The sequence below is a fragment of the Pelodiscus sinensis genome, chromosome 11, assembly GCF_049634645.1.
Source record: "Pelodiscus sinensis isolate JC-2024 chromosome 11, ASM4963464v1, whole genome shotgun sequence".
Taxonomy (NCBI): Eukaryota; Metazoa; Chordata; order Testudines; family Trionychidae; genus Pelodiscus; species Pelodiscus sinensis.
The window spans coordinates 44,578,204-44,600,872 of record NC_134721.1 but is presented as its reverse complement, the minus strand read 5'-3'; the positions used below and the strand labels follow the sequence as shown (position 1 = coordinate 44,600,872).

General features: G+C 47.1%; 1 protein-coding gene across 2 annotated transcripts in view; it reads right to left on the bottom strand.

The window, feature by feature from the left end:
- The window catches only part of CACNA2D2 (calcium voltage-gated channel auxiliary subunit alpha2delta 2), a 425,783-nt gene that overhangs the window by 389,319 nt on the left and 13,795 nt on the right, over window positions 1-22,669 (bottom strand). For both annotated transcript variants that reach the window (XM_075939506.1, XM_075939507.1), the window contains exon 2: window positions 7,158-7,239. In XM_075939506.1, the coding sequence (XP_075795621.1) occupies window positions 7,158-7,239 (82 nt within the window). The remainder of the gene's footprint in view (window positions 1-7,157; window positions 7,240-22,669) is intronic.

Here is a 22,669-nt window from a genome sequence, read left to right as displayed (position 1 = left end):
CTACTCCTGCACCCATATCTCTTCCCAGACCCTGTATCCCCTCCTACATCTCTCCTCCAAGTCACAAACCCCTCCCAGAACTTGCACCCCAATCCCTTACCCCCAGTCACAACCCAAACCCCTGCACTCCCTCCTGCCCTCCTGCCACAGGTTACAACCCTCTACCAGACTCTGCACTCCCTACACCCCTCCTCCAGGTCAGAATCCTCTCCTGCATCCATACCCTCTTCTGGATCCTGCACCTCATTCCATAATCCTCTTCTTCACCTGAACACCCTTCCAGATCCCCCTCCTGCACTCCAATCCCTTACCGCAAGCTCCCTTCTGCACCCAAGCTTCATCCCAGAGCCCATAACTCCTCCATTAATATCATGGAAGAGTGTGGCCCTTGGCCTCTTACCAAATTCTTGGCGTGCCTCCCCGTCCCCCAACAAAAATTATTGCCCACCCCTTGGTTAGACAAACATCTGTTTGATTCATCCCATTGTACAGGCAGTAGCTACAACAATCAGATCCAAATCTGGGTCCTGACTCAGAAATACCCCCAATGCCCCACATTATCTCTTTCTACCTTTGGATTCCGGATTGCCCTCACTCAGGAGATCGCACAAGCAGTCTCCACTACAGAAAGCAGCACTCACTCCATCCTTTCTCCCCCTGCCTGTCTCACAAGGAATTGCACCTGCCTCATAATCCTCCTTTAGAAGCCCAATAAGACACTTCCATTTAGATGGAAGCTTCAGTTCCCTTAGCTTCCTACTCGTCCCGCAGCTCAGGGATTCAGCTGGTGCTATCACTGGCTGAGTCCATGCCAAGCCCACGTGCCCCTGTGGCGTTGAGAGAAACAGAAGCAGCGTTTGCTACTGACGGTGTCGCTCAGACGAGACACACCCAGGGCCCTGTCCAGATGGCACTTGTTACACAACAAGGAGCATTAGTCAGTCCCCAACGTCAAACAATTATATGCGGCTGCTCCCTAAATATCCCCAGTAGGATACAGTGTTCCCTTTGCACTTCCTGTTTTGAACTGCGCTATTACTATTGCTCTGTGCTGTTAAACAGATGCCACCCGCATCCCAGACTGCCAGTGGGAAACAATACTGTGTGGGGGTTAGCAGCCCACCACGGACAACTCAGTCACAGTTCTCTGCTATGGTTGCGCATAGGACTCCTAAGTCTGAACCCTGATGCGCCGTCGGCCACACTGAGGGCGTGGGAAGTCTGTATTTAGGATGCCTGATGACATGGCTCTGTGGCACCTGTCGTATGCAGTCTGATGATCCAGCTTGAACCTGTTACCTGCTGACCTAGTCAAAGACCACCAGGGAGTCCCATTCTCAGCCACCTGCTTAAATTCTTTGGGATTGATGGCAGCCTACTGGAGACGGCTCTTCAGATTATCTTTGAAGTGCTTCTGTGGATGACCCTCCTTTCTTTCGCCCTCAGCTCCCTGCATAGGATCAGTTTAGGGAGATGCTGGTCTGCCATTCAGAGGACAAAGCCGGTCTGCCTCAGTTGTGTTCTCAGTAATGTTGCCTCAATACTGGTTCTGTTTGATCTCTCAAGAACCTTAATATTAGTCACTCTGTCCTGCCAGCAAATGCTCCTTACTGAGCTAAAGGAGCGCATGTGAAATTGCTCAAACAGTTCAATTTGACGTCTATAAAGAGTCCATCTCAGATCCACACAGGAGAGATGTTCGAACCACTGCACTGCAGATCTTCAACTTGGCAGTGAGACAAATGTTGTGCTAGTTAAGAATTTGTGTTTGGACTCAGGCAAGGACCTGGCTGGCTTCACTAATTCTGCAGTAAATGTTCTTATCAAGGGAACTGTCATGTCAAGCCCAAATACTTGAACTGATCCACATTTTTCATCTGTGTGCCTTGGATGAAGATGTCTGGCACTGGGGATGACTGGAACAGAGTTCAGTCTTCAAGAGAAATGGTGAGGCTAAATTGCTGGGGTGTTTCAGGAAAAAGCCACAACGATGGTCCGAAGGTTCACAGTCATCTGCAAAGAGTGCCTCAATGAGAAGTATCAAAGAGTCTTGGTCTTAACATTGAGTCTTCGAAGATCCAAGAGGGAGACATTGAGTTGGTAGTGGATGCATATCCCCTGATCCAAGTCCCTTGCAGTATGGTTGAGGACACAGGGAAAGAACAAGTTGAACAGCAGCAGAACAAGTTTACAGTCTTGCTTCCCTACATTAGAGACTTCCAATGCCCCAGAAAGTCCCTTGCTCTGTTGTGTGGTCGTGGAGCAGATGGAGGATTTGTATGAGCCTTCTTGAGCAGTCCAGTTTATGCAGAATGGCCACAGACCCTCTCTGTTGAGTGTATCAAAAACTCTGACCAAATTGATGACAACTGCACACAGGTCCCTGCTCTGCTCTAACCATTTTTCCTGGGCGTGTCTTATGACAAAGATCATGCCCATAGCACTACAACCTGATCTGAAACCAGACTGTGCTTCTGGCAAATTCTCCTCAGATATGTCTCCAGTGAATCTGTTCAATAGAATGTGGGCTAGTAGTTTCCCTGCTGTACAGAGGAGAGCAACGGAGTAGTTTCCAGAGTTAGCTTTGCTGCCTCTTTTTTTTTTTTTTTTTTTGATACAACAATAGCAACTTTGAAGTCTTGTGGCAGGTCTTCTTCCCAAAGGCTACTCAAGAGGTCATGAAATATCTCAACGGCCTTGAGGCCCACTGCTTTATACAGTTCTGCTGGGATACCATTCTTTCCAGAGGCTTTGCCAGAGTTCAGTTGTTTGATGGCTTTCAACGTCAACTGATGGAGGGAGGTCTAAATCCTCTCTGCTAGATTTCTCAAGTAAACAATCAAGGGCGCACAGACAGCCAATGGATGGTCATTTGTGTAGACTATTGAAGCATTCAGCCCATCTCTCTAGGTTTTCCTCCTTGTCCCTGGTGAGATTTGTGCCAGATTTAGATGGTCCAAAGACTGCTTTGGGTTGTTTGTGTCTGCATAAAGCTGAACTTCTGCAGTTTCCTTTCCCACCATGCATCCTGTGTGCTCCTCAGTTCAGACTGGGCCTCTCCTTGTACGTATTTAGAGCCATCTTTCTTTGAGACAGAACCAAGTTCATTCTGCCATTCAGCAAATGCTTTCTGTTTGCAATAGGGGGTTTGGAAGTGTCCTCGCTGTTCTCATCGAGCCACCCAGTCCCGGTGTACCCTTTTCTTTGGCCTTGCATTGACTTAGCCATGTCAATAATCACATGTTCCATTTTTCTGCTAGGTTGCCAGTGACCGGTGAGCATGAAAAAAAGCCAACCTGTTCATCAAGTGACTGCTGAAACGACCTCTGATAGTCGACCTGCTTAAGATTAGCTATGATGAAAGCTATTGTATGAAGATTGGGGTGTTAGCACCGCCAAGGGACTATATGCAGGCTAAGAGGTCTAGAAAATCATGACTGGTGTGGAGAAAGTGAATAAAGAAGAGTTATTTACTCCTTCCCAGAACATGATAATTAGGGGTCATCAAATGAACTTAACAGGCAGCAGGTTGAACACAAACAAAAAGTTTTTCTTTACACAAAGTACATTCAGCCTGTGAAACTCCTTGCCAAAGGAGGTTGTGAAGACCAGAACTTTAACAGGGTTAAAAAAGAACTAGATAAATTCTTGGAGGTTAGGTCCATCAATGGCTATTTACCAGCCTAGGGACACCATTCCTACCTATACTGGCTATAGGCAACAGGGCAGGGAACACATGATGATCCCATTCTGTTCACTCCCTCTGGGGCATGTGGCACTGGCCACGGTTGGCAGACACGACACTGGGCGAGATGGACCTTTCAGCTGACCCAGTCTAGCCACTCCTATACTCTTAAGCACTGTTCGTACCAGTTTATGGTCTGTCCCGCTTCCTGTGCCATGCACAGCTCTGGTAATTCTGGCATTGTAGAGGTCTCATTGGCAAGTGAGTCAGCTGCACTGTTTTACATTGAAGATTGTGCCTGAAGATGGCATTAGTAATGAGCAGACTGCGTTCCACACAGGTACCCAAGAGGAGAAATCTGTTGCTGTTCATCTTTCCCATGCCATGTTGTCTTATCACACCTTTGCCATGCGAGCCTAAGAAGGGCAGCTCAGTCAGCCAGGATGCTGCTGAACTTCTCAGCTGCCCCAGGCACGGAGCTGAATGGCCATTAGCCCCAAGGTTGCCTATTGCTGGATTGTGGCGATGACTGCCAGTGATCCTCTCCATCTGCTGCTTTCTCGTGCCCCACTGCAATGGGCGTGGGATTACTTCACAATGTTAATGAGGATGAGAGGTGGTAAAATGGGGTGAATGGGATGAGAATTGCGAGAAAGCGTGTGTGGGAAATTCTGAAGTGAGAAAGCCATTGCACAGGGGTAGTTCCACTGCTTCAGCCATGGAAGGGGCATGAAGAATGGCCATGGCTGGGGATTTCCTCAGCCACAGTGGGTAACCAGGACTTCTTCAGGGCCTTGTCATGCTCTCCATGCCCCGCAGCTCATTGCTGAGCCACCTTCATGGCCACTGAATCGCAAACGGATTTCCTCCGCCCATTCCACCAGAACAGTTTATGCGTGCCAGAGAAAGGCACTTTCCTTATCTCCCCGAGGTACATACAGCTTGCAAAGCTCCTTGGGAGGAAAGGCAGCTAGGTTTGAAGTCAATGAAGTGCTGCTCATTTGCACCAGTCGGGGATCTGCCCTCTAACACAGGTGCCATTCATTTTAAAATCAGCCCTCAAGCACTATGTCTGGTGCCCCATTTGTTGATCCATAGATAACCTTAACAAGACATTCTGTACAGCACTATGAAAAGTTGTCAGTAGCCCACTGCTTGATTGTATGGTCACCAGACATTAAACAGTGTAAAAATGTCTCCTACATCACTAGATTCTAAAGTTGCCAGTCCTGTGGACTTGAAAACTTTCTGATTTCAACTGATCCTGTGCTATTCAATTACAGCTCGGGGAACCACACGCCACAAGAACAGGCGAAAGTGATCTCCTTTACCTGCAATTTGAGTGGCAAATGGGAGACAAGGACTGATAAAGTTGAGCACAACTTCTGTCCAGTACCAACACGCAGACTATTTCATTTTGGAATTGAAGGCAAAAACAAAAAATTAAAAAAAAATTAAATGCATTTGACATGTGTACGAGCAAAAAGCAAAAGAAGAAAAATGTGCAGTCACGATGCAGAAATAAGCAGGGGTCCTTCTCACGTGCTTTGCCACTGTGTCCTCACACACAAAGCCACATAGTTTGCTAACCTTGAATAGGAGGTGCGGGAAGCCCAACTCCAAGAGTCCAGTTTCAATCAGAGGGCTTGTCTATAAGCAACTTTGCACCAATTCAACTAACAGCATAATTTAAAATCTTAGTTAAAAACTGTTGCCAAAGGCTACGTGGACACTCTTAAATTAATATAAGCTTGGCCTATATCAATTTAGCTTCAATCAAATGGTAGCAACTTAAGCTATCCTTAAATAAACCAAAAGAACATTATCTACATGGGGTTTCCACCTGTTCAACTCAACCCTTTTAAAAACAATTTAAATCAGGGCAACTTCTGCATTTAGACAGGGCCCCATAGTCAATGGTGGGAAACCAAAGTAACTGTTGTGAAAAAGGAGTAGTACCTATTTTAAGCCAGTGTAAATGAAAGGAATCAGACAGAGAAACATACGACAGGTTGCACCTCTATTAACTGGAACTCTGGTCCAGCAACATCCATAGTCCAGATGTTCCAGGATCAGAGAGTTCTGGCATGCTGTGAGAGGGTGGGGCAATGGGAGCTGAGTGTGATGCACTCAGGGAAGGGGGTGCAAAGTGCAGCCCAACTGGGCTGCAAGGGGGAGTGGAAAGGAGCCGGGAAGCCCAGCACGCAACTTAGCGGGGCTGCAGGGGGAGCCAGGAAGCCCAGGAGAGGTGGGACAGAGGTGGCCGGCAGCAGGGGAGCCAGAAATGATTTCCCTGATCAGAAAAATCACTCATGCCGGACCAGTGAGGTCCCAAGAGTGCCAGACCAGGGAGGTCTAATCTGGACATGTTGCTTTGTAATGGTGAAGCAATATATCTAGCATGTTACAAGAGTCTGCTGCAGGGCCAGACTGAGACATACTGAGGCTCTAAACTATGCCAAGTTTTAGAGGCCTCATAGAATAATACACCATTTTTGGCAATGCTAACAGAAAGGACAATGGAAATAGAAATAACCAAGTTTTGTGTTTGCATATGTACTGGGACAGAGGCAAGGATGCAACTAAAACAGCAATTTTTTTTATTCAGAGGCCCCTCATAATCAGAGGCACTAAGATGTAGCTTACCTACCTTGTATGTAAATTGGTCTTTAGAATCCTCATGCCTCCAGTGTTTTCATATTCATTACAGATTATGCCATTTTAAAAGAGCTAAAAGGTGAGGATGGAAGTGTTGGGAAAGGGAGGGAGAGAAGAGGCCTCTGAAGGCTGATGTCATCTGACTCTCTCTCCCCAGTGTTAGTTCAGCATGGGAGGAAATAGGGCAGCTTCACTGTCACTACTCCAGCTCCGATTTGGAGGAATCGCTTTCAGGACGGAGGGACTTCTGCTGCCATGGACCATTCGGTCCCTGGCTTCTCAGCTTAGCTGGACAAAGAGGATTAGAGAGGTAAGGAAACAGGGCGTCTGTGACAGTGTTTTATTTATTTGTTAATGCCTCTACACAGGAAAGTGGAGTATTATTTGCCAATTAAAAATCACCAGTATTCATTAGCATATGTGGGTGCAAACCAACCACTCAAATTATTGCCTGAATGAAGCGTGCTTTAGGAGTGACAGTTCAAATTTACAAGACAAATATGAGCAGTGTGTGTTCTTGGCAGCACAAACAGCTGGATGTAGTGTGCTGTGCAGTACAGGGAAAGAACACAACAAGGTGCTGAAATAACGGCCATGTGCAGCCATACAGAAACCCAGGTAGATGGATACAACACACACACACACGCACACTTGATAAATGCATCAAACTGACTAGCCACCAGAGGCACAGGCAGCGAGGCCGCGCACACAGGGACGGTGACTTCTCTCAAGCATTGGCACAGGCAGTTTCTCTAGAAGAGGGGAGCCCTCAGTGCCACAAGACAGACTACAAAGGGCAAGAGAGGTTGCTTACCCCTCTGAGCTGCTGGACACCACCGAACAGCCTCATCACTCCATCAATTTCCTGCTCCAGCCTTCTGGCCCAGTACTGCATCCTGCAAGAGAGAGAGGCACAGAGTCAGAGCCGAACACTTAGTAGATCAGCAGGATAACTGAGCGGGAGGGAAGAAAAGGGTGCCCACAGCTAAGTTTACTGCACTCTGTTTCTGCAGCACCAGATGCAGGGAGAATACCAAGAACACCTGCCCTCAGAGTTCCTGCTAGGGCTTCAAGACATGTACATTCACACACTAAGAAAAGGGGAAGGGGAGAGGGCTAGACAAAAGCCTGCCATTGCTACGTGCCTCTTTTTACCCTTTTACTAAGCAGGAGAGACCGATAAACATGTAACCCCAAAGGGATTATCCAAGACCTAGGTGGTTCCAGCCTTGGCTTTTGCTATGGGGAACAGTTATCACTGTTGCGGGGCTGTTTGGCCAAGAGCACCCACAAAACTGGTTCAGGATCAGCCACGTGCCCTAGCTAGGGAATGGACTTTAAGCTGTAATAGGGCTTCCTCAATGTTATCTTGTGGCTAGGAAGCTGCACCATGGAGTATTCTGTCTGACTCCTGTGTTCAGATCCCTTTAAAGCAAGAGCCCCCAATGCTTGCAATCCTGCCTCTGCCCACAGCACATGCCACGCTCCCCCGCCCCTCCAAAAAATGTATTGATATTTGTAGCAACAGCAAACAGAAAACCCTCCTCAAATCCACAGCTTTTAATCCTCTTCTGTTTTTAATGAGCTTCCCTGACTTCCTTTAATTTCTGACCATGGAAATGTCAAATCTCCCACCCAGCCTGGAAGAGAGCGACAGGCAGTCCCCGGGTTACGTACAAGATAGGGACTGTAGGTTTGTTCTTAAGTTGAATCTGTATGTAAGTCAGAACTGGCGTCCAGATTCAGCCGCTTCTGAAACTGCCTCGGGCTTCCTGTAGTCAGCTGCTGGTCAGTTTCAACAGCGGCTGAATCTGGACGCCAGTTCTGACTTACATACAGATTCAACTTAAGAACCCCAGGCGTCCCCAAGTCAGCTGCTGCTGAAACTGATCAGCGGCTGATTCCGGGAAGCCCGGGGCAGAGCAACTCTCCCTCGGGCTTCCTGTAGTCAGCCGCTGGTCAGTTTCAGCAGCGGCTGACTTGGGGACGCCTGGGGCAGAGCAGCTGGGGTGCTGCTGGGTTGCTCCAGTAGCGCCGAGAGCGGCGCTGCGGGACCAACCAGCAGCGCCCCAGCTACTCTACCACAGGCGTCCAGAGAAAAGCCTGGTCCGCTGGAGGCGGGGGGGGCACACTAGCTGCGCTCCCCCCCCCCCCCCAGCAGACCAGGGAGATGCGGAGCAGCTTTTCTCGCCCCGGAGGACACGGGCAGCGGGACCGCGGCGTGTCTGGGCGGTCCCGCTGCCCGCGTCCTCCGGGGCGAGAAAAGCCCCGTTCGTAAGTACGGATCCGACATAAGTCGGATCCGCGTAACCCGGAGACTGCCTGTACTGGCTTGTCTACATCCTAATTATTATTATTTTCAGTGCTATTCCCATGGCACCATTTATCTTTCAGTGCTGCATCAGAAAAAGGAGCCAAAGAGAAGTAGAGGCTAGTCATGGAAAGCAGGAAGTCAGACGCACAGCAAGTAAGATCGTGCAGTGGAGAGGGCAGAAAGCAATAGCGCTATTGGCATTGGCCCGTTTTAAACGCAGGAAAATTTCCCCAAATCAGGTCTAGACACATACACACTGATGCCACAGAACCAAACTAGCTTCTCTGCAAAGCCAAGAGATGGAGAAACCCAACTCAGGAGCTCCTTCTACAGTCTAATGAGTATCAGCCAGGGGCCACAATTTATTTCCAGTAGGTACAAATTCTAGAGAGAATTCCCCCCGCCCCCCACTTCTCTTTTCGAGCGGAGGCCCCACTTGTGAATCTGGACTGGAGGCTCTAAGGAGGGCAGGAATCTGGTCCAGCAGACACCCATGTTATTCACACAGGTGATGCTCTTGCCGAACATGAACATTACACAGGAGGCTGCCAACAGAAGGCTGGTATAACTGCGTCATGCAAGCATCCTGAATTAATCGTGCTGAAAAACCCATCTCTAGGATTAAACTGGTCTAATGTTCTCAAGCAGGTGCTGTGAGGATTTTTGGCCTCGGGAGCTTGATAGAGGAGGAGAAGGCAGGCAGGGGAGCAGATGGGCACGAAAGCAGCAGACATTTTCTCTGAGAGGCAGAGAGCAAATCCACATGGACAGCTGTTTTAAAGGTGGAGGGTCACAGAAGCTCTCCAAGGGACTTACACAGCTGGCCTCTTTCACTGATTTCTAGCTACCTACAGCATCTGTCCATCCCACCTCTCTAGGAACTGTGGCCTTGCCATATCAGATCAAACGAGAGCTCATGCAATCCAGTATCCATTAGTTACTTTTACACACACACACACACACACACACACACACACACACACACACACACACACACTGTGGCTGACACAAGATTTCAGACAGTTCTAATTATATGGGAAGTTTGAGGTAGCAGCATCATTCTATTAAGAAAATTTGGGACAGACAAAATTGACATGGGGTGATCATATTCTTTATTTCTAAATTAATTTTAACTCTAATTAACCAAGTTACTTAAAACCACAGAAAATTCATTCTGTGCCCAAATAATATGTGCTGTCATATTTGGGAGGAGATAAGGTAAGTTTGCGTGCATGAGAAAAAAGGTTGCAATTCTGGTGCAAAATTCCACTGAGCCGTAACTACGGAGCCATATCTGACATCTCCATAGCCAACCATCTCTGGCCCAGCCTACACTAGTGACTCTCAAGGGATAAATGTACCCCTAGGGTATGTCAACACATCTAGATATTTGCCTAGCTTTGCAAATTTCATACAATGATTTGTTTATACTGCTCTAAATACTACTAAAGTTTCTCAACCTGGTGTCACAATCTCTCTCTCTATTTTATCTGTCTGTCTGTCACTCCACGAGTCCATTTGCTCAAGAACGCTTCCTAAATGGTAAGAGCTAGTGCCACCAGATTTGGTAGACAGCTTCCTCTTCTCCAAGCTTAAAGCAAGGACAGGCTGTGATTGTGCCGGAACCAAAAGCCCTGAAAAAAGGACAGTCTGCCATATGTGAAGTAGTGGGCAGGCCATACCCTCTGGGCCTCCACTGGTGGTTGTGTGGGGGTTGGGGTGACCCCTACTGGCCAGTATCTGTAGCACTGCCCAGGAGGACGGCTGCCTTAAGTCACGTAGGCAAAAAGACCCAACCTATCCGACCGGTTGAGGGCAGGCAGGGAACAAAGGAAGGGAGGTTTCAGGAGTCTGGGCCAGGATGCCTCAGACCCTTGGATTAGTGGGTCCATTGTCATCACTAGACCCTCAGCTGAGGCTGCTTCCCCCATGTTTTCCAGCCAGCAGCTGCCCCTTCCCCCAAAACCTCCCTTCCTGGCAGCTGGGGGAGGGGAAAGACAGACCCCAGCTGACTGGGAGAGGAGGGGGGGGGGAGGGGACAGGTCCCTGGTGGGCTGAGGTGGCGGGGAAACAACATGCTCACCCTGGGCGGGGAAACAACATGCCCCCCTGAGTCCCCCACCCTGAGCCCTCCACACCCCCAACCCTCACTCTTGACCCCCAGCTTCCTGCACCCTCCTCCTATACCCAAGACCCTGCCCTGAAGCATCCAGGCAACACCGGGTAAGTCTGCTCGATTATTTTTTAATTAGATGGTAAAAATGAGAACATGATTTTTCAGTAATAGTGGGCTGTATCACTTTCCTATTCTTATTTTGATTTTGTAAGCAAGTAGTTTTAAAATGAGATGAAACTTGGGGGTATGTAAAACAATCAGACTCCTGAAAGATGTACTGTATTCTGGAAAAGTTGAGAACCACTGGCATACTATTGCTATACCAACTAACTCCCCTAATGTAGATGCAGCTATGGGGCAGCGGGGGGGGGGGGGGGGGGGGGAGAAGCTTATGCCAGTTCTATTGGGGGGTGGGGGGGGGGGGGGGAAGACAGGCTGTGCCAGTAAGCTGACTTTTTTGGTCAGTATAGTTGTTACTTTACTAGGGGTTTTGACAGCACTGAACTGTCACAGAGAAATGAAATCACACCCCTACCTGACATTACTGTACCAGCACAAGTTTGTAGAGGTTGAACCTCTCTAATCCAGCACACTCTGCTCTGTTAACATCCGTGATCCAGCATGATGTTACTTAGTCGGATGTCCACTTATCATGGGTGCGCCCAAGTTTCCCCACAGTCCCATAAAGTTTGTTTACAACCACCAGTTCTGTCTTTCAGTGTTCTGTGTTATTTAACTCCAATTTACCTCTAAATGTCTAAGGGTATATCTACACTGCATTCCTCTTTCGAGAGAGGAATGCAAATGCAGCTGAGCGAAATTACAAATGAAGTGTGGATTTGAATTTCCCACGCTTCATTTGCATAATTGTGTCCAGGCGCTATTTCGAAATACCCTATTTTGAAAAAATAACGCTGTCTAGACAGTTATTTCGAAAGAAAACCCTTCTTTCGAAATAACCCTTAAACCTCATTTTATAAGGAGAAGAGTAAGGGTTCTCTTTTGAAATAACTGCATCTAGACAGCGTTTCTTTTTTCGAAATAGGGTATTTCAAAATAGCACCTGGACACAATTATGCAAATGAAACGTGGGAAATTCAATCCGCATTTCATTTGCAATTTCATTCGTCTGCATTTACATTCCTCTCTCGAAAGAGGAATGCAGTGTAGACATACCCTCAGAGCCCAGTAAACAGGAACCGTTGGGCTTGCTGCTAGACAATATTGACCTCCCATGGTCTAGCAAATTCTCTGGTTTGACTCCAGTCAGCCAAACTAGAGAGGATGCCAAACTAGAGAGGTTCAACCTGTAGTTTAGACCTGGTTTATATCTATGGATTTCTAAATGCGACCATCACTATAACACAGGGCCAGCAATTTGGGTGACCAGGAAAGTTCAAGGTAGACATACCTCTTCAGCCACCATTTGCCATGTTCCAAGTAGGAAAATACCATTTAAAAACATGTTACTGTTCTTCTCTCTCGGCTGACCTCCCGCTCCTCCGGTGATTGTTTCACTTGAAATTTGACAGAAAGGGATTAGAGCAAGGATGAAAAGGGCAAAGAAACCGAGATGCCATTATGCACATGGAGATTTTACTCTGATGCAGCTCCAGCATGGAAGCGGTGAGCAATAAGACATGACAGTCATTGCATCTCTAGGCCATTATTGCACGCCTCAGGTGGCGTTACGGGGCTTGAGGAGCAATAATTCCTCGAAACGCTCAGCCCGGAGTGTCTCACTGCTCTTGTGAAATGGCGTTTATAAATAAACTATAAAGCAAACAGCGAGGCCACCGCACTGACTGGGATACTAGTGACAGAAATGCATTACCCCTCACACGGCCCCATTTGTGGCCTGTGCTCTGAAGCCTCCTCCTAAATTTAATTCCAGCAGCAGCCTGAAGGATCCTTTTCTAGTGAATATGGAAGAACAGGATACCCAGAAGTCCTGCTGTTGGGAAGCCACTGAGCAAGTGGCTAGAGAGGCACCAAACCTTATGCAGCGAAGCAGTCTCGTGGCCCCATTCCAAGCCTGTCTGGACCAGCTCACCTCACTCCCTGCTAAAAGCAAACCCTTTCCTAGGTGTGGCTGTAACATGCAAATGCAACTTCCTTTGGCATTCAAAGAGCCCCAGCACCTCGCTGTGCTTGTTTCGTGGCCCCCGCCCCGACCTGCACAGTTGATCACTTGCTGTACAATTTGTAACAAAGAAATCTTTGTAAAAAGAACCAAAGTCCTTTGTCATTGTCTCCTCAAAGGAAGCGTTAAAAATGTTAATTGATTTCATAATTTGCATATTTGATTTTTTGTTTAGAGAGGAGTTAAAAAGGTTTTTAAAAAAGCAGCATTTCAAAAATATTTACTAGCGCTCACAGCCCATCAGGAGAAATCAGTGCTGCAGTCCAACCCGCGCTATATGGGAGCAATGCATTTGCACTTTCACCGTTTTTCTGTGGGAATGTCTGTGCCTCTCCTTTCTGCTCTCCTATTCTGGAAATATCTGGCTCAGGCCCAGGGCAAGTTCCCCGTTTTGCACAAGCTGGTCCTGCAACTCCATGGAAAGGTTTTGGTTAATACATTTGAGGCGTTGCCACCTCTCCCTTTTCCGTTCCTGGAGGCATTCACTGGGAAGGGAATGAGAATTCCTATAGTCGGGGGACACCCCTTTCTCCCCCCCTCCCCAATTTCTGCATGGAATAGACTGCATTCCTTAGCATTGGTCTTCTGCACAGCAGCCCTCACACTGACTGGCAAGCCACCAAGGCAGGTTAAGTCCATTGGTTTGTGGTCTCAGCCAAGAGCCCTGAAGCTTTCTAGCTGCTGCATACATGAGATGCCCAGTTCCAACCCTCTACCTTCACCCCACCGATCAGCTGAGTGTGCCTTGAAGCCATAGGACTAGCTCCTCAAATGGTGTTAAAAAATGAGTAGCAACATCAGCTTCAGTGGAATTTTGTCTGCTCAAACCAGCGGAGGAGCTGTCCCATTCTGCAGATGGGCAACAGCTGCTTTACTGGGAGGTTCACACAGAGTAACTCACAAGCTGCTCTTGGAGGTTTAGGAATATGCATCTCCTAGTCAGGCCCCTCTTAGAGGGCAGAGGAATACAAGGAAAGAAAGAGTTTGATAGTTATGCACTTCAGGGGCTGGGGAGGGGGAGAGCTGTATTTTAGCAGTTTGATGCTAAGGTGAGACTTTTGGGCGAGAAGTGGTAAGTGAAAAGACTCAGCCCTTCTCCTGACCCAAGAGATCAGAAGTGTAAAAGGACAAGGGGAGAAAACAACCTGTTGGTTGGATATACTGCTCCAGACCTCAGGGGATTACACAGACAGTGTTCTGTACACGCGTACACACTTCATGCAGCACGTTCAGCCAAGAATGCTTCACTCCGATTCCTAGGTTTTGGTTCAATGCCCAAATATTGCTATTTAATAAGGTTGTTAATTATAGAGTTGTCTAATTTTTGCTCTGCTGGAACTTTCCCTTTTAATTGTCCTATTCTTCAAAAGCCTTAATCCTCTAACTACCTTCCAGTGTGCATCCTTCATTTCTTCTACATCTGAAAGAGGAAGCCCTATGTAAGCCAATATTACTGACCAGAAAAAAAGTGACCCAACGTTTGTTGTTGTTGAACAGGACTTCGGGGGTGTACTGGTGTATAACAGAACAGCTGCAGAAATCACTGGCAGAATGGTCAGCAATTTTCAAACCTCCCACACTGTCATTTTCATGACTGTTAATTTCATATATGCGCACGGGTGCTCATCAGGAACAAGGGTGAGAAAATAATCAGACAGTTCATATGTACCCACCCCAAGATGTTACTTGCCCACTAGCACCCTACAATAAATACGTTGAAAGGGATATTCCAGAAATCCAGAGGAAGAAAGATCTATGGTCCGATCGATAGGAGCCTGTTCCAGGATTCTAGGCTCTATTCCCAGCTCTTCCACTACCCTGCTGTGTCATCTCAGCCACATCATGTCTCCTCTCTGCATCTTTGTGTTCCCTTCCCACTCAGCCTTGTCAGTTCATTGCAGCAGAGCTGCAACTGATGCATGTGTGTACAGCACCTAGCACAAAGCGACATTAACCTCAGCTATGTCCTCCAGATCTTGGCGTAACAATCTGTCTGTTCAAGAACTCCTTCTAAACGATAAGAGCTAGGACCACCAATTTGAGTAGGCAGCTTCCTCTTATCCTAACTTAAAGCAAGGTCAGGGTTTGGTTGTGACAGGAAAATTGGATGTGCCTGGAATGGGATTGCTCCTCAGAAAACCATACAGAAAAAAAGAAATCACCAGGCAAACAAAAGGGGAAAGCAGAGGACACCCACCCCCTTCCTCCAGGACTGTCCCAGGCCAGAGTCTCACATCCGTCCAGGCATCCTTTAGGGATAAGGAGCTGAAGCTCCCCCCTCAACCCAGATTCGTTCATGGACACCGCTGGCTGTTCTCCTTCATCAGGGAGTGAAGGGAAAGTGCACAGTTTGCTGCATTCCTCGATCTGGTTGGGAGCGGGGGCAGACAAACCTGGACCTGCCCTAACTGAGGGAAAATGCACCCCTCCCCTGTCTGTGCCCACTGGAGCTGCAGTGGCCATGGAGAAACACTTCTCACCTGGCCCCAAGCTGCTGTGGTAAGAGAGGGCTGGTGTAGGCCTACATTTTTACCCTCTCCTCCCTACCCTCACTCCAGAGCAAGAATTTAAATGAAGCATGCACATTTCCATTTTATTTTCCACACAAAAAAACCCCAAAATCGAGTTCAGGACCCGAGCAATGCCAGGTAATTTTTCTAGTTAATAAGTAAATAAAAAGCCAAGGGGATAATTTGGGGAGGTGGCTTTATGGGTCTGCAACCTAGTCCTAGGCAAACGACATGAACAAAATGCCACAAATACTATATTTCATTTTGCAACAAATGCACTTGAATTTGTGGTCCATTAGTTTACCACAAATATGGCGAACAAGTCTAACTGGCAGGAATGTTTACAGAAATCACTATGTTTATGGGGAATATGAGAGAATATTCCTGGAAAATGAGTTTTGAACCTGAAAACCCAAGTGTCTGCCCTCTAAACAGGGAACAGACAATGCCACGTGATCAATGTGTCCTCACAAAATATTTTGGATTCAAACTTTGCACATCAAATGCTCACAACCAGCTCTTTTGCAGAGGAGCTGGAGGCCAAAGGATAATTCAGTGAATACATGAACAAACAGGTTTGAGTAAATCAAGCTTTTTGCAGATGACTGGCCAAGAGGAAGAGAAGCTAATTGGTCAAATGTAGCCAATGCCATACTTAATGGTAGTGCAAAGGGTCCCCAGAAGATAGGTGCATCCCGTTATCACATCAACCCACATGCACTCTCCCACTGCCCTGGTAATCAAAACTAACCCGCAAGCAATCTCTTTTGCAGACAGCTAGGCAGAAGGCAATTTCAGCAGGAGGCTCCCCAAACCAGTCACTACTCACCCTAGAGTGGGTTTCCTTCCTTACATTGCATGACTGTTGGGATCTGCAGCCAGCACATTAAGAGCACTGGAATTTTAGCTCTTCCACCTGAGGATCCCAAAGTCCTGTTCTACCATGAAAGAACCAAGCCCCACCCTCTCAGGGACTGAGTCCAATGTTGTAGCAACATTTGGTCACAGTTGTTTAAGGGAGCACAAACTCAGACAGGTGAGGTGCAAGGCAAGTAACTATTGATCATCCTCAGCCAAGGCACAGATAAACAGCAAGTCTAGATGCCTAACTGCTAGATAACGCCCCCTCTCCTTTTCCAAAATCAAATCCATTATTGCTTCCTTGGATGTAAATCAGGAGTAACCATCCAGAAGCTGGTGAAGTTACACCAGATTTCTACTGTTTTACAATGAGATTGGAACCACCTCCTTGGATTTTTACAGCCTCTAACAGAACTGAAGAGCTGCAAGATCCTGCTTTAATAAAAAAGTGTCAGTTTTATAAAGCCTATTTATTGCCCAGAGGAGGTTCACCCAATGAATCCGCTTGTAATTGTCACTCCCTATCAAGCCCTCATGACTGACAACATCCATGCATCACCATGAAGCCAGCCTCCCTCTGTGCCACTGCTATCTCAGCTGTTTTCACCACGGTCTCAGCAGCTATGGGTCTCGTTATAGCTGAAAGACACGAGGAGGTTGACGAGATCCCTTTGCCCAGTGTAAGGCGAGAGCAGGTCTAGCAAAGCTTCTGGTAGCAGCATGAATTATTAACTCACTTTATGATGCAATGACAGACACACTGGGTTATTTGTTTATTGTGTATAACTCATGGCTCTCTTGGGAGGCAGACAGGGAGGGGTGGAGGAGATCACTGCAGTTCTAATTTGTTCCAGGAAACGAGCATCAGATGGAAAGTAAAGCTGCCCAAAGGAGAGCAGCCCAGCTTCCACCAAGCAACCCATGGGAGTCCAGATCCCCACTGGGGAGCGAAGCACATGCTCCACAGCTTGGAGAACTAGCAAAGCAATCAGACTGACACAGCCAGAGTTGGCAAGAGCGCAGATGCTGAAGGACAAGAGATTTTCTCCTGAGTTCTGAAAGGCAACTTTTTCTGCAGCATCTCACCATCAGAATGTTTGTGCCCTGGCACATGCACTCTGCTTGGTGAAGTGATGATAAAAAACACGAAGAGTCAGGGTACGTCTAAACTACACCCATCTGTCGGCAGAGGGTTGTAAATTAGACACATCAAAAGTGCAAATGAAGCCAGGATTTAAATATCCTGTGCTTCATTTGCATAATGGAGGCCACCACTTTTTTCAAAATGGGGCTTTAGAAAAAAATGGCAGTTTAGATGGGGCGTTTTTGACAGAAATGCCTCGAGCCGAAAGATAATTTTTTGAGGAGTGCAGGCCTTTTTTTCCCCCGAGAAGCCCCATTTTGAAAAAAGCGGAGGCCGCCATTATGCAAATGAAATGCAGAATATTTAAATCCCGGCTTCATTTGCACTTTCGATGTGTCTAATTTACATCCCTTTCCTGACAGAGGGGTGTAGTTTAGACACCCTCATTGTGCAGTTGCATCCTATTGTTCCCATCATTTAAGAACATAAAAGCACCCATGCTGGGTCAGACCATCTAGGCCAGCATCCTGTCTGCCAACAGTGGCCAATGCCACATGCCCCAAAGGGAGTGAACAGAACAGGGAATCATCAAGTGATCCCGACCTTGTCACCCATTTCCAGCCTCTGACAAACAGCGACTAAAGATACCATTCCTACCCATCCTGACTAATAGTCATTGATGGACCAAACTTTCATGAATTTATCTAGTCCTTTTTTGAACCCTGTTAAAGTCCTGGTCGTCACAATGTCCTCTAGCAAGGAGTTCCACAAGTTGACTGTGCATTGTGTGAAGAAATACTTCCTTTTGTTTGTATTAAGTCTCCTACCTATTAATTTCACTCAGTAACCCCTAGTTTTTGTGTTATGGGAACAAGTAAATAACTTTTCCTTATTCACCTGTCATGATTTTAGAGTTCTATCATATCCCCACTTAATCTCCTCTTTTCTAAGATGAAAAGTCCCCATTTTATTAATCTCTTTTCACATGGCAGACATTCCAAACCCCTCATCATTTTTGTTGCCCTTTTCTGAACTTTTTCCAATGCCAAGATTTTTTTTTTTTTGAGATAAGGTGATCACATCTGCTCACAGATGTGGGCATACCACGGATTTATATAGAGGCAATAAGATATTCTCAGTCTTATTCACTATAGGGATGTAAAGAGTTAACTGGTTATCTGTGTGTGGACAGGTTCACTGGTGGGGCAGCAGCAGTCCCCCCTACCTGCAGTGTGTGGGCTCAGCCCAGCCAGCACAGCTCCCTGCCTGCAGCAGGCCTAACCTGGCCAGAGCAGTCCCCTCACCTGTGGCACAGTGGGCTCAGCCCAGCTTGGCCAGAGCAGCATCCCCTGCTGGCGGCGAGCCCTGCTGCACAGCAGCTCCTCATCCCCCGCCTGCATTCTGACGTGGGCATGCGGGGCCACTCCCGCCTATCTGGGTCCACTGCACCGCGGGATCACAGTTAACTTTTTACCCCAGATTTTACATCTTATATTCTCTATCCTCCTTTTAAGGATTCCTAACATTCTGTTGGCTTTTTTGATTGCTACTGCACATTGAGTGCATGTTGTCAGAGAACTCTCCACGAGGTCTCCAAGATGTTAGATGTCTCTCGAATGGTAATAGCTAATTTATCCCCCATCGTTTTATACGTAGAGTTGGGATTATGTGCATTACTTTGCATTTAACAACATTAACATTCAGCTGCCATTTTGTTGTCCAGTCACCTAGTTTTGTGAGATCCTTTTGAAGCTCTTCAGTCTTCTTTGGACTTCACTGTCTTGAGAGGTTTTGTATCTGCAAATTTAGCCACCTCACTGTGTAGCCTCTCCTCAGATCATTTATGAATATGTTGAATAGGATTGGACCCAGTATGGACCCCTGTGGGTGTGGGACACCACTAGTTACTTCTCTCCATTCTAAAAACTTACCCTCTAAAAATTCCTACCCTTTATCTCCTATCTTTTAACCAGTTATCAATCCCTCAGAAGACCTTCCCTCTTATCTCATGATAGGTTACTTTTCAGAAAGCCTTGACAAGGCTTTCTGGAAATCCAAGACTGGATCCCCTTGTCCACATTCTTATTGACTACCTCAAAGAATTCTAGTAGATTAGTAAGGTATGATTTCTCTTTACAGAAACCAAGTTGAGTTTTCCCAAAAAAATTATGTTCACCTATGTGTCTGACAATTCTGTTCTTTACTATAGTTTCCATTTGCCCAGTACTGAAGTTAAACTTTCCAGTCTGTAATTGCCAGGATCACATCCAGAGCTTTTTTGAAAACGTGTGTCACGTTAGCCATCTTCCAGTCATTTGGTACAGAAGCTGATTTAAAGGATAGATGACAAACCATAGTTAGTAGCTCTGCAATTTCACATTTGAGTTTTCAGAACTCTTTGGGTGAATGCCATCTGGTGCCAGTAAGTTGTTACTGTTTAGTTTGTTCCAAAGCCTCCTCTAATGACACCTCAATCTGGGACAATTCCTCAGATTTGTCACCCAAAAAAATGGCTCTGTGCCGGGTCCCAGCATGATGAAGGTCATTGACCCTAGAAGATTGGAGGAGTCTAAACATCCTCCAGCCCTCATAGAATCAAGTTCTTGAAAAGAAAATACGGAGTATGCAAATAGCGTCCCCTAAGAGAAATGGTACAAGTCCCCTTGCTTGGCTCATTTAAGAAACTGGACTGATCCAGACGTTGGGGAATGGACTGAATGGGACAACCCTCTACTGCCTGCTAGAGCTATGGATGTTAGAGTGTAACTGATAAGCTGATGCTTATTGGTTAATGGTGTTGGTTACTCTTCATCGGCTCCCAGAGAGGCAACTTTGCTGTGGCAAGGCAGCGAAGCATCCTTTCCCTGGAGCCAAGCAGGCAAGGGCTGGCGGCAGCCCCACTCTCAGGAGGCTGCTCTGTGAGCTCCGCAGAGTCCCTACAGTGTGTAAATGCAGAAAATCTCAGCAGTTACACAGCTCCCTACGTAACAGGCCTTTAACATCCCTAGATAGAAAACGATTTTAAAAGGGCACTCCATGAAGTCTAGTTTACAGGGTGTGCAGCAGACCCTGTCCAGCAAATAACGGGCCAGCTGGCACCCGGGGTTTGTAAGGACAGCCACAACTCTGAGCTAGAAAGAGCCCACCAAAAGGGTCATTGTGCTGTGCTGAAGTAGCTTACCACAAGACGTTATCATTGCAAGGAAACTACATTCCAAAGTGAAAAGCTATTAAGCAGCAGCCAGCACAAGATGGAAAACAGCCAGTTGGGTCTCCCTTCCTGACCCTGGCATGCTGCAGGGCCACTCCCAACACCATTCCGTGATGAGTCTCATTCGAATGTCTCGGCTAACCTACACTGGGCTCTCTGTGGTGATTAATTAGGTCTTTAAAAAAAACACACACAGAGGCCACCTCCAAAAGGTTCAATAACATTCAGTCACTGTAAGTCTGATGGCCAGCTGGGGCTGAGGTGGGCCTGAAGTAGGCTAGTCCTCAGCCCTGGTCAAACAAAAGGTATCATTCCCCTTTTCTGCGAGAGGCTGAAGCTAGGAGAAGCATTCAGCCATGCCATTTCCACTGCTCCTCGGCTTCTAACGGTATTAGCCCACCTTCTCCTAGGCTGGTGGAAGTAGGTAGCTGCATACAGGTCTCTCAGGCTTTCTAGGCAACATTTTCATTTGATGTCCGTTCAGTTAATACCCCTCTTAAACAAGCCCTCTCCCAGCCATTACTCCACTGGAGGGATTCCTGACTCTCAAAGGAGTGCCATAGCGAGAGAGGGTGGTCTAATCATTGTTATTATACAGCACTTAGCGATGCTTGCGCAATGAATCTCTCGATAGCCAAACATTCAGGAGCCTGTCATTTTTACATGCTGGCTACCGCCTTCCCAGAAGCTGCATGTTGGATGTTCCTTTTCAGCAACGCACTCAGGGGGAAAGGAGGAGAAAAAGCACTTTTAAAAATTAATTGATTGCACTTTATGCCATTATCTCAGTGCTTTATGATTCATGCCTAAGAGCTGCCTGCAGTACCTTTGGATCCGGTCAGCCCCAATGTAAGGTGCACACATCTGGACTCTGGCAGCATAAAACCATCTCCAGCTTTATCACAACACCACAGGAGAGGCCAAATGGGCAGCACTAGCCAGTCACGGACCCCAATCAGGAGCACATGGCTCACTTCACAGGGTGATGAAACAAATGGATACAAGCTAGCTTCCTTTCCCTGGCAAAACAAGAGCAGCTGAAACCCAGCGTACCCTGTGAGACCAGGGGAGAACAGTCTCAGTGCTACAGCCAGTCTTTCCCTTCCCAGGACCCATTCTCCTGGACATTTTAGAGATTAGGTGCAGTGAAGACTTCACGGAGGATGAGCAAAGGAGGCAGGGAGAAAAAGTAAAGTTGTGTCCTCTTTTCCCAATACGGTTGCCAGATGGTTTAACAAAAAATACCAAACAGTGCCCCCCTCGCCCCCCCCAAAAAAAAACACACCGGAAAAAAACTCTGTTGAGGAAAAAAGGGGGAGAGCAAAGCTGTTGAGAAAAAAAGGGCACTGCGCCTTTAAATGGCCCCATGCTCCTCACTCCCCTGCCAGACATGGCAGGGAAAAAGTGATCCCCACCAGGCTTCCGTCTGAGGGAAAACAGGAAAGCTACCAAGAGAAGGCGCACCTTTACCTGCAGTGTAGGCACACTACATAAGGAGGCGGTAATTGAGTTAGAAGGGATGATCCTCCCACAGAGAGTGATGCTCCAAGGCACTTGCCATGCTCACCAACTCTCGTGCATGTCCACGTGGGCATGCACAATAGAAACCGGGAAGACAAATACAATTCACTTTTCACTGTTTTCAGTGCCAATATTCATCTATGAAATCAAAAGCTTGCACAGAGAATATCCAGGGTTGTTGGTTTTGGGTCTCCTCCTCCTTCCTCCCCTCTCCCCCCCAAGACAAAACCAGTTATTAATGTGGCAGTCTTGATGGGTCTTATGACATCATCAACCCCTTTCTATTTAGAATAATGGCTTCTTCCACACGCCAAGAGATTTGAAATTACCTGTGAAATATATTTCCCTAGGCGCAGGCTCAAGAAGCATGTAAATTACCCAGGCTAATGGCCTCTAGAAGTCTCTCCCTCTCCAACTCATGCATTCCCTCCCCCTCCTCTCCCCCACACAGCTGGAAAGTGTTCAGGTAATATCATGGGAGACATGCTAAGGGGTAAATATTTGTGGGATGCAAGAGCTGTTGGTCTGTGACTCTCCCAAGAGTGCTCTGACTTTTAGAGCCAAGA